A 15,117-nucleotide genomic window follows, 5' to 3' on the forward strand; every position below is an offset into this window, starting at 1 on the left:
AGAGAAGTAGCTCCTATCTAAATCAGAGCTAAGACTGTACGTATTCTTGTGGTCTTATGATAATGATTTACTTCTACTAACAATGGTACAAAATTAACATATATTTCTTAATAACTGCAGGAAGAAGACATTTATAACCAGGCATTTCAGAAGTTTAAGATTTTAGTAAAATGTAGTATTGAATACCATATTCAAAAGAATGACGTATCGTACCTGGATTTTAAACTTTGAAGATTCTGTCTGAATTTCAGCTTCATGGGAATTATATCCTTGGCATGAATGTTTGCAAGTTCTGTTGAGAAAAGAGGACATGACTCATGGCAATTTTGTGATTAGGTTTGTTTAAAATGTCTTCAAATAATATGCAGAAAAGAACTGAACCATGCTTGCCCTAGGATACTTTTAGTCAGTTATGTGTCCTATATGCATGCCTTCCCTGACTAAAAGTAGTTCATCTCAGCTTCTGTTCTTCTGGGGCTGTCAAAATGTGTGCTAAGTCTCATGTTCTGATGTTATTGTGCTGGAAAAGATAATGATTTATGCAATGTAAACCAATGTCTTTTTTTCTCTGACTACTGTACTTTATTATATGAATTCTATCATCTAGCAGGACCAATATCACTTCTAGAAAACCTTTACAGCTCAGACCTAACTGAAGCAAAATGGACAGAGGAAGTGGAAGGTGGGAGGTAATACCTTTAGCCAAGTCCATGGTTTGAGAGTCATGCACTATCCTGTAATTCTTAGGATCCCAGCTTTCATCAGAGGTATATATCTTAGGCAACTGAATACTGTTTTTCCCACGGATGTTAAAAATGTCACAGGCAGTCTAGAAAAAAGAAAAAAATAAGGCTATTCATGGTAAAAAAAAAATATTCTTGGCATTGTCGTAATCCCAATGGGGACATAAAAATTTCGCAGATTGCTATTGTTTATTGATTCTGTTGAGTTCAGTGATGTTATAGGGGTTCAGTGAGTTCAGTAAGGTTCTACTTCTATACCAGTATATCTAAAAAAAATGATCGACTTCGAAAAATCCTGATGTCTGATGCTACCGTCCTTGTTCATACTGAGCATGCCACTATCTAAAAGGTTTCATGGAACTTTATGTGAATATTAAAAAATAATAGAAAAGGGGCCTGGTTTCCTCTTCAGCTTAGGCAAGTAGTAGAAAAGAGGGGAGTTTGAAATTCAGGTATAAATCCAGATGTTTATTTTCCTTCATTTTCCCCCATTTTTATGGGATGCTAATGAATACTGAAATAAAATGAATGAATGAATGACTAAAATATGAGCTAACTATTTATATAGTCACCTTGAATGCACTGACTGCCCATGTGCGAAAAGCTGCTTCTTGCCCATTGAGTTCATCTCCTTCACCTACTGGAGTGAGCTGAGAAGCCCCTAGTTGGGCCAGTTTTTGGTCAATGGCATGAGCGAAGGCACAGAACTCTGGATACATGCTGGACCCCAAACCAAACACAGCATATCTGTAGAAGGAGATAAAAATAAGATCACTATGTTAAGCTAAATGAAATGCAAAAGGACTCAATCACATGCAAACCAAATAATAAAGCAGTTTTACCTAATTTTTTTTCTCAGCAATTTCAGGGTGAACAAGGAGTTCTTCAATGTCTGTATAAAAATTCATAAAATACTTAAGGTTAGAAAAATACTGTGGTTTAAAACAGAAGTGAGACCCTGATCCATATCTTACTCAAGTACATGGGACAAATGAAAGGGTTGTCTTTGGTCTCGGTCTTTGAGTTGAGCCTCATATATACTTCTGAGGTGAGTATTACCTTTCCGTTATTTGGAGAATCTCCATTTCCGAAAGTGCTAGTAACCACTAAAAGAAGTGTTTCTTTTTCCAGGTCACAGATGTTGTACTCATCCATGCAGAGAATCTGGAAGACATAAAGCTCATGAGAAATTGCTAGCAGACATGAGAACTAGCATAAGATATCTCTGTAATTGTCAGATTTACAAGTCATTATGCTAAATTAATATAAAATTAAAGTGCTAGTCCAACTTACATTTACCAGACATTCAAAACATAGGTTTAGAGAATGAAAAAGTTTGCAGAAGCTGATAAAACTAGCCAAACTTCTTTCTCCATCTAGCATGGATAATTTATACTTTCTTACCCTAGTGTTGAAGGCACAATTGAACAAGTTGCATAGATTGTTGGCAAGTGTTTCAGATTTCCCAGTCTCTGTTGCATAGATTACAGTGACCTTGGACCTGGTTGCCATTGTTTGTCTCATGAGTGAAGATGCAAAGAATACAGCCCTGGGAAAAAGTAATCACATATAATTTTTAATATAGCTACACAGTAATTCAGACTGATTCACAAACAAGGTAGGAAAGACTGATCTTGAGCACGGCTTTTCCTTGGAAGATTGTTCAGAAGCAATACACTATAGATAGCCCTGAATAAGAATCTTAGATATGAGTATTACCTAGCTGTGGACAGATAAGTCTATGATTCAAACAATTCAAGTGGTCCCTACTGTAATAATTATTCAAAAAAAATGTGGAACAAAACATCACAAGAATAGAATAGTTGGACAAAAGCTTGAAGACTCTTATTTGAACAACTTACTTTGCCAAGATGCTGAGCTTTATTTCTTTTTTCTTTGGCCTCCGGGTCTCATCATGCCAGACATGCGTTTTCCATGCATCCACCTTTAAAAAAAAAAAAGTTAAGCTTCAGGTAAGAAATGTAAATAACAAATACACAATTTGTATATCTTTGAAAGGGCCAGATTGAATAGAATCTGTATATACAATCCACTGTGTACAAATACGGGATCAGTCTCTGTAGCATTAAATTGCATTTTACTTACAGCTTGAGAATTCAACAGAACTAACATAACCTTCCACAGTATAATAGATATTACCTGCTATTTATGAATCTCTCTAGTGAACTTTCATTAACCAGGGCTTTTCATTCAGACTTCTTCAGGTCCCATATTATCATCTGCACTGCTGAAGTTGTCTACTAGAATCATATTTTTTTGGATAATGCGTACCTGGTAGTAATAGAAGGGGGTGAGGACATAGTTCAACATCTCCTGGTGGAACACGGGGGTTATGCTCCCTGATATAGGAGGTACAATCCACACCCAGTCAGCCGGGCAGCCTCCTCGCACACGGTACTCATTCTGCATGTATTTCATGAAGGACTCAGCAGCTGAGTGGTGATCCATGATAGTCACATTTTGTTTCTAGAATAATTGCAAAAAGAAAGACATACATTAAAAAGCCCATTTTGCTGCTCTTCCCAATATAGTTAAAGTAATCTTTTCGCTTTGGTTAATATTTCAAGGAAATATTCACTGTCAGCAACTACTACATAGCTACAGATTGAGGTGGACCTTTGATTAAGGACTCTTGCATCCCTTTTTTTTTTTTTTTTTTTTTTTTTTTTAACATCAGCATTTTACCTCTCCAGCACTGGGAGTGCATGCTGAAAAGCCCCTAATTCATTTTTACCCATCTTTCATATTGTTATGATATGTTAAATGAACTGTAATTGTAAATAAAAGATATTAATCCAATGGCTTTACATAGATTTTGACACTTAGACACATGTGTTAAAGATGAACAATCTTGCCCTTAACTTCCTTTTCTTTTTCTCTCCCTTCTGCCTTCACCTGAGATTTTTTTTTTGGCAACACAACAGGAAATATGGATTCCTCTACTTTCCCAGGTGTAAATCAAGAATACTCTATTGGAATTACATTGATAACCTCCATTGAGCATTGGTCCACAGGCACTATATTTGTATAAAGCTGTTATAAGTGAAAGGAAAAAGGGACACACAATATTCAGTGTCTCTCCAGATACCGCTCTTGTTGACTTACTTGGAAGCTATAAAGCACAGCCACATTTATCTCTACAACAGCTCGGTCTTTCCATAACGATGAAAGTTTGTTTGTTTCCAGTCCCATTCTTCTTCCTACCTCCTACATGTGAAAAAGAGAGAGAAAAGGGAAAAGCAAATTTACTACGTGAGACTTCGACCTCATGATTTCCCCACCTCATCACATTAATATGCAGGAAAAAGTATTGTGGAAGGGGGAAGAGTCAATCTTATGCTGAGGAAAGTGATGGCAGTAGAAACGCTTGAGATTAGAGGTAAAGTTGAATTATGGAGTTCTAGTTTTCGAGGCTATTCCAGTTAGGTGAAGCAGGGAGTGGTTCTCTCCTGGACTAAATGGTTTAAAAAGTGGCAGTATCTGGTTATAAGTCATCATTATTAATTCGTACTGGTGAGGTGCCCAAGACCTGCAGTTAACAACCAGGACTCCACTGCCTTGTCAACAGCAGACTGGAATGACATAAATATACCTCTGAGAAATGTACATTCAGAGACCAAAAGTCCTGAATCAGCAGGACTCAGGGTAAAATTGGGGAAGAATTCCCTTTGGACAGCATTTTCTATATCTTTTTTGCAGTTGCAGTTTCACCATTCCAGCCAGGTATTTGGAACAGATACTGTTAGAACACTGTAAAAACAGTCATACAATCTGGCAGTCATAGTCTTGGCAGAAATTCAAGATGCCCCACAATAGCCAGGATATTGTGTCAGATTAGCACTGAAGTGTTAGTGTGATGTAAATACAACACCCATCCTAGCAAAGATTGATAGCTTCTCTTTTTCAAAAACACTCCACCCACCAAATTCATTCCCTTTGCAGATCAACACACTTCTACTTCAGAAGATTACCTTCAGGATGTTGTATCGCTGTACATCACAGAAGTCTCGCACTCCTATCTCTGTCCCCATGTACCAGCCATTGAAAGGACACCCAGTAAATTCCAGGCCTCCCACCTCAAGAAGCATGTTGGCAACAGCAGGCAGCGCATACCACTTCAGATCTAACTTCTTAAACCATTCATACCTGTTAAACAAGCATTTTGATTTATTACTTTATGTGTCTTTTCGTCCTTTAGGCGATAACCAGAAAAGTCCAGGAAGAGAAAGAGTACTATCTCTAGGAGGAATGACCCATGAAGCACAGTCTGCAAAAGCTCATAGCAGTTTTCATTTACAACGTGGTAACTGGGAATTGCGAGCTAAAGAAATTGCAGAAAAAAACGAAGAGAGAAAGGCAATAAACATTTTTTTATGAGTGCAGCCATATTTTACTTGTGTATTACACCAGCATAAGAAATATCATTTTTAAAATTCTGAATATGATTGAAATGTAGATTGGGAAAAAAAGATTTCCAACAAAACTGCTATTGGCTTCCTTAATTTAAATCTCCTTTCATTGTTCTAACAGGCATTCTATCTTTCAGGACAATTTACCATAATTTCATCCTAACAAAGAACTCATAAAATGACTGCCTCAGGCGCAGACTAATAACCTGCCAAGGTGAGGCAGAGTCAAAAATGCAATTATCTAAATCTTGTGTGCTTACTTTGGATGCTCCATTGGTACTTCGAGGACAATTTCGGGCGGGAATTCAAATATTTCTGGGTCTTGGCCGTTTGCTTGGAGAACAAGTGGAACTACATCAAAGCGGCTATATTTCGGCTTCCACCCAAGCTCAATGCACAACTATAAATAAAGAAAGTACATTTTCAGTTTTTTTAGGTTCCACCCCCCCGGGATTTGAAGACAAAAGAATGTTAACACTCTAAAACCTGCTGAGGTAAATTCTAAGTGATAAAGGTTATCTTTCCCATTCAAACAATGTTGAGACATGTTCAAGTACTGATTGTGCCCCGACTTAAGGGAAGCATTAGCTTACTCTGTTCTGAGATGGAGGGGAGTATTTTTATATCAGGATTGTAAGAAACTATTGCTCCAGCCTGCACTAGAACCTGCGGGGCAGAACATTCCATTCACTCCTTACCGCCACACTTCCCTCCCACTCTGCATAAACATGCAAGGAAAAAAAAAAAAAAGACAGATGGGTTAGACAAGATGGAAAGCAGTTATAATTCTGTATTTGGAATTGTACCTGTGTGAACTCCACACTGGCAGGGTCTCCTATGATAGACCCATCTGGCATTTGATATCCAGCATATCGAATGAGCTGGCTGTTCCAAACACGGAAATCGTGTTTCCCATCAGTCCTCTGGGGGAAGATAGTGATGGCTGATCTGCCCAGAGAGACAATCAAATCCCGTTATACCACAGGAGCACATCAAACAGTCTAATTAGTAAGACAAATTGTTACCAACAGCAATTATTTTATATTTCTAAAATAAACATCAGTAGAATAAAATCATTCATCCTCTCTACCCACCTCCCTGAATCTTCACATCATCTCTTCTCCCCAGGAATTACAAAAGATTTTGCAACATCAGCCATGAAAGTTACAAAATTCCAAAATGGTTGATGGTACACATGAGAGGAACATATAACTACCAGAAGAACTAAGAGCAGAGACAAGTTGTCAAAATATTTAGATAGACCATTTCAGGTCTTACGTAGAGTTTTGAATCCAGATCCGGATCTGATTTTTGTTGTTTAAAATTAAAATTAAAGAGACCTACCTTATATTTCCATTGTTTGTGGCATACTGAATATGACGACAGATATGCTCAAACATTTCCTTCGCTGTTTTACAATCACGCGCATCAAATACCTATGTTTCCGAAAGAAACAAAGAAAAAAACTGATTTTGAAACAGTAATGTAAGCTCATTATTTTTCTTATGCAGTTAAGGAAAGGAAAGATTAAGGAAAAAAGTGAAATGAAAAAATCAGTATTTCTCAATTTAATTGTAGCTCCATAAGGAAAGGTTCATTTTTGTTGTTCATATATGCATCATTTTCACACGTAACAATCCTCCAAGGACCAAAACATGCACCTGGTTCCACAACATAGTTGGTTCCTACGCTAGCTCTCCTACACAGGTTTTCACTCAACTGTGAAGCAGAGAACTACAAAAAACAATGTTGATCTTATGATATGTACAGGAGGGAGTAGTCCTCAGTTGAAGCAACTGGCATATTTACCAAAGTCAAGGACATTCTTCTGATTTACAGCAGATGACTATTTGGCCCATAACATCTAGACTCATAGGTTACCTGTAGATTGGACCACTGGATTCTCCCAATACACCTAGGTGCATTCCTCCAGGCCTGTTTGGCAGCAAAGGTCAGTTCATCCTTTGTCAGATGGTAGGTTCCTGTTGTTTCTATCTCCTTGGTCACTGTTTCCAGTCGGTCCAGGTGTTCTTCTATTTTTGGCCTTTTGAACAGGAAACAGCCATGGAAAGAAACAATCAGAATTTCGTTACTTATAACTGATTTAAATTGCAGACATTCTTCTTAGATTCTGGGTCAAGAAGAGCACAGGCATTGCTGAAGCCATAAAGCTTGTGAGCATCCTTTTGCACGAGAAGACTTCTACCTACATCGCTGATTATATCTGCCAGGATGCAGGTAGATTTCCAGGGAAGGGACTGGTATCTATGTAGGCTGAGGCAAGTTTGGATAAACACTGAGAAACCTGTCCCTACTATAAATCCACACTCTCTGGATGTGAAACAGGTCAACACAAAATACTCTATCCTTTATGAAAACATCCATCACCTCATGAAGTCAGCAATTTCACTGTGCTTCGGCTGTGAAAAGTCACCATCATCTGCTCCCCACCTCCCCTCTACTGCACCACAATTTGTCCCCAAAGCATAGCTGTTATCTGTTGCAGCAGTCTAGGGTCCGAGATTTTTACCAAAAAGCAGGGAGTATTCTCGGTAAAGGGATGAGTTAAGTACATAGGACTCTGACTGAGGACTGCTGAGGAGAATTTTTCCTGGCTTCAGCATTTAGGAGTGCAAATGACAGAGCTTACTAGTCTGATGAAGAAACTAACACACTAGAAATTTAAGCTGCCATCCTTTCACCACCCAACACATACATGGATTGATCACAACCTTTTCTGCGTAAGTTTTCAGTTTAAATTTGGATTTCCTAGATTAGTTTGGAAAAAATTGTCAAATGACAAGCACGTGAAAAGTAGAGAACAGGCTAGCTTCGGCCCAAAAGTAGGATTATAGTGACTGTCCTCTCAAAGTTCTATTATTTTCACAGGGACACAGCTCTTCTGAGCAAAGTAAGTAGGATTTTCATTCTTCCTTTGTCAGCGAAACTAACTCTAAAATTCTTTAGTTTGATAACAGAGAATGAAGTCAAAACATTAGGAAATATTTATCACAGCACAGACAAAAATTGTTTTGTTGGCTTACAGACATAATGAAAATAGCCTGCACTGTCTGAGAGTTTTCACATTTTCAACAAGATGAAAGATCAAGGGCAAGCATGTAAGATAGTGTAAATCAATGTGATCAAATAGCCATGAGCAGAAACACAGAGATGTGCAAATGTAATACGCTGGCAAGTAAGTACAGCCTGTGTGTAAGACAGGGACTTTTAGAAAGATTCAGATGGAAGAAAGCTTTGTAGGAGAGTTCAAAGTGTCTAAAGAAGTAGTCATTATGCGGCTGAGTCCCTTTGAAAGTCTGATAATGTTTTATAATGGGATGAGCAAACATTGAGTTGTCACTCGAAAGCTTGTCACGTGAAAACTTTGTCACTGCAAACTCTTGGACCTCAACTAGATGTTCCAACTTCTCCTGTAACAAGATGTCTGTGCACCATGTCCATTTTTGCAAAAACACAAACCTCTTTTCTGAAGCTAGAGCATCCCTCTCAGCATGCTCAGTAAGCTTATGTTGATGATAGCACAGAGCAAGGTTGAGAAGCAAGAGACTGGCCTTCCAATCTTTGGCTAAAGCCTTGAGAGTCAAAACAGAGAACAAAAGAACACAGAGAAAAGATACTTGGAACAGCACAAACAAAAAGCATTATCCACATTATTCACGTCTAAGACTGATCTGAGTAGGAGCTAGTCCCATTAACATCCAATGTTAAGAAAACAGAAGGTAACATTCTGTAAGAGAGTCCTAACCAAGCTGCTTATTATAAATGTAACACACTCAGAAGGGATGGGCCTGAGGAATGCACTGTACAGAGTTCACTTCTGTATTCCCAAGACCTGGGATTGGCGGATATAGCATATGAAGTGCAGTAATAGTTTTATTTACCTTTTCAAATAGTCCTTCTCTATTTTTTGAATGCATGCTATGTAACGGGATAGTTACCCATAGCTGTGAAGAAACCAAACACTCCTGTAGTCTCACAGACAGGTAGGTAGGTAGAGGACTTTTATACCAAAAATGAAAATAAAGTTGGCTTACTCTTTAAATGAATTGTAGTACTGCTTGATAAAGTCTATTGCCTGTGGTAAAAGCTCTGCTGGTGCAACTGGCCCATCCCTAGCACCTTTCACCAGGCCCTTTGGGGTCATGAGTGCTCCTTGGCAGGCTTTGGTCCGGCAGTTGATAACCTGAAAACCAATAAAGTATCAAAAAACAATGTTATACTCTGTATCTTTTCAAAGTTAAGAAAAATCACTGTTCAGGTTTCCATATCTTACCTCCTTTGCTGTCAGGTGCAGTGTGTCGAGAAAGCTGGATCCATTTTCCAAGTTTCTTACTTTTACATGTCTTGGACATCTTGGTATTTGGTTTGAAGCTTTGATACCATTTTGGGGGGGGTTCTGGACCGAGAAAATACAAAAATACATACTGTCTTCAGACCTATTAAATATCTTAAAGCTTCATTTTTAATTCTATTTGACCATTAAAATACTACAAATTAAATTCAAGAAACTAGGTATAAATGTGATCTTCTCCGACATGTGTGTTTATTCATTTGAGTACGAAACTATTGACCTAATCCACAGTTTGATATGAAATGGGGGGGGGGGAAGTATTTTTGTAATAACCAAACAATATCTGCCACTGCAAACACTTTTTTAATTTCAATAAGGCCTCTTAATAAAATAGTCATGGGCTCAGGAAAACAGTGAACCAGACAATTTTAGAGAAAGGACATGTTTGTTACTAAAGGCTGGGTTTTCAAAGGTGAATAAAGGAATCGGGCACTCCAATCCCACTGGGTCATCTCTTTTCCTTCATTCTTACCAAAGCTCCTTTTTGTTCAGAAAAGATCTTTCCTTCAAAGATCTCACAGCAGTCCTAACCTCATATAACTACAGTTAGTCCTCACATGAGAACTTTGAGAAGTTTTGAGCAGTAAGCACAACCCGTGTGAATTGTTAGTATCAAACAATGACACTAGAAACAGACCTCTCCCCCATCACTGGCCTTTGCTGAAGTTATGATAGGCGGCATCTCTATCCGCTTCTTGCTCAGATCATATAATTCAGCATCATCATTTTCTAAGCTTTAAAAGAGAGAAAGGCAATTCAGTATAATGCAACGTGCTTATTTTTTGTTAGTTTTACCTGCAGCATCAGTAGGCAGATGCTCAGAGCTGTCTCTGAAAGATGTACTAAGTCAATAAGCCAACTATTCACAGCAGCGTGAGGGGTGGAGTGGACTAGAAGTCCATAGCAAAGCTACAATCACCCTTTCCAGATCACTATGTGGGAAGGAAAACAGCAGATATAGCCTGGAATGGTAAAGGTTGAGTATCATTGCTGTAAGCTAAACAAAGGACATCTGTACAACTATGATCTGGCCAGAAAATACTCAGAGGAATTAGGCAAAGACGTTGTTTCAGGGAAATGTGTGAAAATTTCAGCTAGGTCCACTCTCCAGCCCATTAAGCAAATAACGTACTTCTATATTCATTTCCTTTGTTTTCCACATTAAGTCTTACTTTCTGAACTCCTACTTTTTAATTTGGATATCAGGTTTGAGAAGATGTTCAAAAACACCCAAGAGGCATCCAGACCACAAATTCCAAATAAAACCCTTAGTCTGGAGAGGGCAATGATGTGTTTTAGCTAGCAGAGCATGTGTGATCACCCACTTCCACTAGTCAGCTTCACGTATCTTCACATTTGAATATAAACTACTTTGAGCAATGACAGGAAAGGGTAGGGAATGGGCAGAGAAAGAAATAGTATGCAATAAAAAAACCTGAAATAAGTAACAGCCTGAAAACTGGGAAGTTTAATATGCATGTGCAATTTATTTTATACAGTGTCTTGTATAAATTGTATCACAGAAATACTTTACCAACTTAATTAGAGCATTAATAATGACTTCGCTAATTTTTATAGCATACACATGCCTCTTAAGTTCTAGCACGTGTGAAACCATTATAACACACCAAATAAATTTAGAACTATGAAAGAGAAAGCAAGATGATTTCTTTCCTCAATGATTGTATAACTTAGAAACAAAAGCTTAAATGTACCTTACCAAGTCAACACCACCTAGTGGCCCCCAGGGTTCTTTGGTTAATATTATTGCTTTGGAAACACATTACGGGTTTCTCCAGAACCTATGTCACTTAATATCTTCCCTTTTCAAATGAAAGAGAAACTATGAAACCATTGAAAGATAAAGATCTTACCCATGGATCTTCCTATTTTTCTCCACGTTATTATTGATATCCTTCTCTTCAGAGGACTGGTTCTTAGCAGCACGAGGTTTGAATACAAACTGCCATGGGCACAACATTTTCTATGCTTTATTTATAATTTTAGTTCACAGTGCTGAAATCTTGTTTTGTGTGATGTGGGAACACTTCTGAGGAGAGAAAAAACCAACAAGGTCAGTTTTTAACTAAGAAGGTGACTCCCTTGAAAATTACTCAGCAACTCACCAGACTAACTGATCTGATCTAATTAACGTCCTGTTTTTAAAAATGAAAATTGCTTGACTCTTAGAGTAGTGATACTAAAACTAACAGTTCTTTTTGTCAGTGTAAATACTGGCAAGAGAATTTCAAATGTCCCCCAGTTGCACAAAACAGCAAATATCAGTGTCTAAGAAAACCACATGCATGCTTTACTTCTATGAAAAAACACGCCTTGACACTTGGTTGGTTTTTGTTGTGGTTTTTTTTTGGTTTTGTTTTTATTTCGGTTTTTTTTTTTTTTTAAGTTCTGTGTTTTTCAGAAGTTTGTTAAGTGTTATTAAATGTTCTGCTAATTCATATCACTATATGTTAGCTAGGAAAACGGATGTAAAATGTTGCTGTGTTATTCACATAGTAATGAAAAAAAAAAAATTGGTCTCTGAATTAACCAAAACATTTTGCAATGTATTCATGTGCCAGAGACAAATGGAATTCCAAGAGTCTGAATTCTGTATTTTGTAAGATTTATATAGATAGCACATATTTGAATGTAACATATAGCATTTATATAAGAACATACAAAGTTTAATGCTATTCATTTTAACATACATTTTCTGCTAATTTCTGATCCTGAAATGGATTTTTGTGCTATGGAAGGTGTGACAGAAAAGAGCAAACTAGTAAATTGCTAGGTAAAGCAGAATTAGCCTCAGCCTTTGAATCTGGTTGATAACAGAAATCAAAAACTGATGTTTCCAAAAAATTAAAGATAAGGAAAGAAAATATACATTGCCACATATTCCTGATGTAAATTATGTATTATTTTGTTATTTATATTGCTTTTTCAGTAAAAGTAAAAATTTATTTTTCTGGGCTTCCAAGATGCTGTCTGCTGTAAAATCACACAAGAAAAGAAATTCATTCAACTATCTGTGCAGAAACTGTAAGGTGTTAGGATTTCTCTGTTACTCCAAGTAAAACAAATAGTGTGTAATAAGCATTCCTCTACAGTTACAAAATAGGAACAAATCTAAATTACTATTTTGCAATTAAAAATGCTGCAGTGCCTATATATTTTTGTAAAACACAAGGGAAAAAGAGAGAAGGAAAGAATAGGGAGAAAGAAAAAAGGAAAAAAGTTAGAAAGAGAAAGAAAAAGAGAAAGAGAAAGAGGAAATAATGGAAAACAAAAAAAATAAAAACAATACAGAAAACAATACAGAAAAACAAAACATAATAAGAGGAAAAAGAAGAATAAGAGGAAAAAGAAGAATAAGAGGAAAAAGAAGAATGAAAAGAAAAAAGAGGGGAAAAAAAAAGAAAAAGAAAAAAAGAGAGAAAGAGAAGACTCACATTTTCCATTCATTGGCATTCAGAGTAAGAAGTTGCTTGCTTTTTGTGTTCTCCACAACAGGATTCTTTAAATAACATTTACAATATTACATGTTACATGCACAAACCTTTAAATCAGCAGAAAGGGGGATAAAGTTTTCAGAGCAGCAGGACAGCTTGGAAATAGAGCAGGAGACTGATTCCAACACTTTACTCCTAATATGGAAAAAAAAAAATACAGTTTGCCATATGATTACTTCGCTTGCGAGCTGCAGTAAATGAATGCCAAACTGAACACTTAAACACAGTGCTGTCTTACCGTGCTTTTTACCGATTTTTCCAAACCTGCTAGGAGATGGTCTTCTCTGTCAAAGTTTCTTTCCTTTAATCTCTCCTGCTCTGTATCCCTCCTGTGAGGCAAAAGCATTTTATACTCCAGGACCATGTATGCAAAATAGCAGAGTAAGGCTACACACAGATAGTGGACAAAAGGGGAATCCCAAAACGCCCCGTATTCCTTTCAGAACCGGAGGGCGTGTAGCTGATGTGCTGCTGCAGTATTACATAACGTGTATGACGGGAGGGAGAGCAGCGACTAGTTCCTGATGTTATGAGCATCCCCTACTTCCTGCACAGTGTGCTGTAACTTTGATTTCTACATGAGCTCGGTTATAAGGACAGTGTATCACATAGAACAGTTTTTGCAACCTTGCAGGCAATGTTAAAATTTAAAAAAAAAACAAAACCAAAACAAATTTTATCACTGGATGGCCATTCTCCTACACATCAAACTAGCAGCTGTAGAAAGAGAGTAAACAACTTCAAGAGAAATTTTACAAAATCATAGAGCTTTAGGATATAGATCAGTAAAGCATTTATTGATTATAACTAAGTACAGGTATTTTAAGTTTAAAATAAATATGTTACTTCCTTTTTTTTTGATCAAGTTTTAAAGGATCTTTCTCAATAGAGTATTTGTAGAATTTCTTACACTCCAGAGCTCCCTATTCTATCTGTCACTGCCTGTGAGGTTTGTCCCTTTGTGCTTTTCCAACGTACTAGAAAAACTGGAAGGAAATTGCAGCTCCCTGAAGTATAAACTATTCACACCACATTGTTTGTGTGAATACCAGAAAGACAGCTAGATGATGATTGAGCCGATTTTCAATTTTAGACAAGATGTGGACATTTACATATTACAAAATCAGGTTTCTACCTGCGGTCTGAAAGCCATGCACAATCCCAGAGCCAACGGTGGCATGCAGTACAAAGTGCTGCCAGGCAACTGCAGACTCAGAAATGCTGTGGCACGCCAGTACAATCTCAAGGATTTTGGCCCGAGTTATTTGTTCATTGATATTATGTATGACTATTTTAAGGAAACTGTTTAGAACTATTTTCAAATCAAAGACAATTCTTGAAACCGCTGACTAATAAAAGGTCAAAATTGTTACAATGATAACTAGAGAAAGATTTACAGGTGCTGATCAAAGATCTACAGAATTAAGGCATAAAGCTACAAGAGAAACAAGGAAATGCACATTCTCTTTTCATCTGTCACATTTTTACTGGACAAGCTTGGGCAAGGCATTTTCTTTTTTCTGCGTCTAGTTTCTCTATTTAAAAATTAACATTAAATGCTTGTGTAAAGCACTCCTAGAGGTAAACCGAGTTATATGTACATGTGTTCATGCATGAATACACCTGTATATATCCCATCCAGGGTTGCTAGAGATGAATCTCTTGAAAAATAAACCTGAGTTTTCTGTAGTTTGAGCATTTATCTGCGTGATTGTATCAAGCCCATGCTTCTTGCATTCACTGCTTATGAATGTTAACACTCAGATTTTTTTTTTTTTTTTAATGCGATGCTCTTCCTCTCACCGGAATTACCACTTGACATCCCTCTGTTTAAAATATTCCAGACATCTAATCAGCAGGCAGAAATAATGTGCGAGCTGTGTGACCCAATGCCATGCCACGCCACAGATTTTTACCTTGCTTCTGATCCATGACAGCTCTTCCCAAACCATATAGACAGTTGTAATTGCTTGAGTGTGAATACAACTCTATGTATCTCAAGGGTCAAATTGAAGGTGCTTGAACTGAAAGGAAACTTCAGAGTTGAAAGAACAAGC

General features: G+C 37.3%; 1 protein-coding gene across 1 annotated transcript in view; it reads right to left on the reverse strand.

Annotated features, from left to right (window-relative positions):
- Window positions 1–11,526, reverse strand: part of NOS2 (nitric oxide synthase 2, inducible) — a 17,516-nt gene extending 5,990 nt beyond the window's left edge. Inside the window, exons 1-18 of the mRNA XM_009576519.1 lie at window positions 11,420–11,526; window positions 10,183–10,279; window positions 9,468–9,590; window positions 9,229–9,377; window positions 7,055–7,217; window positions 6,518–6,609; window positions 5,980–6,121; window positions 5,434–5,573; window positions 4,736–4,910; window positions 3,870–3,971; window positions 3,036–3,230; window positions 2,606–2,688; window positions 2,148–2,292; window positions 1,803–1,907; window positions 1,586–1,635; window positions 1,316–1,490; window positions 697–829; window positions 214–292 (exon numbers count right to left, since the gene is read on the reverse strand). Coding sequence (XP_009574814.1) covers window positions 214–292; window positions 697–829; window positions 1,316–1,490; window positions 1,586–1,635; window positions 1,803–1,907; window positions 2,148–2,292; window positions 2,606–2,688; window positions 3,036–3,230; window positions 3,870–3,971; window positions 4,736–4,910; window positions 5,434–5,573; window positions 5,980–6,121; window positions 6,518–6,609; window positions 7,055–7,217; window positions 9,229–9,377; window positions 9,468–9,590; window positions 10,183–10,279; window positions 11,420–11,526 — 2,255 coding nt within the window. The remainder of the gene's footprint in view (window positions 1–213; window positions 293–696; window positions 830–1,315; window positions 1,491–1,585; window positions 1,636–1,802; window positions 1,908–2,147; window positions 2,293–2,605; window positions 2,689–3,035; window positions 3,231–3,869; window positions 3,972–4,735; window positions 4,911–5,433; window positions 5,574–5,979; window positions 6,122–6,517; window positions 6,610–7,054; window positions 7,218–9,228; window positions 9,378–9,467; window positions 9,591–10,182; window positions 10,280–11,419) is intronic.
- Window positions 11,527–15,117: the final 3,591 nt, after the last annotated feature.

This window comes from Fulmarus glacialis, unplaced genomic scaffold, assembly GCF_000690835.1.
Source record: "Fulmarus glacialis isolate BGI_N327 unplaced genomic scaffold, ASM69083v1 scaffold5884, whole genome shotgun sequence".
Taxonomy (NCBI): domain Eukaryota; kingdom Metazoa; phylum Chordata; class Aves; order Procellariiformes; family Procellariidae; genus Fulmarus; species Fulmarus glacialis.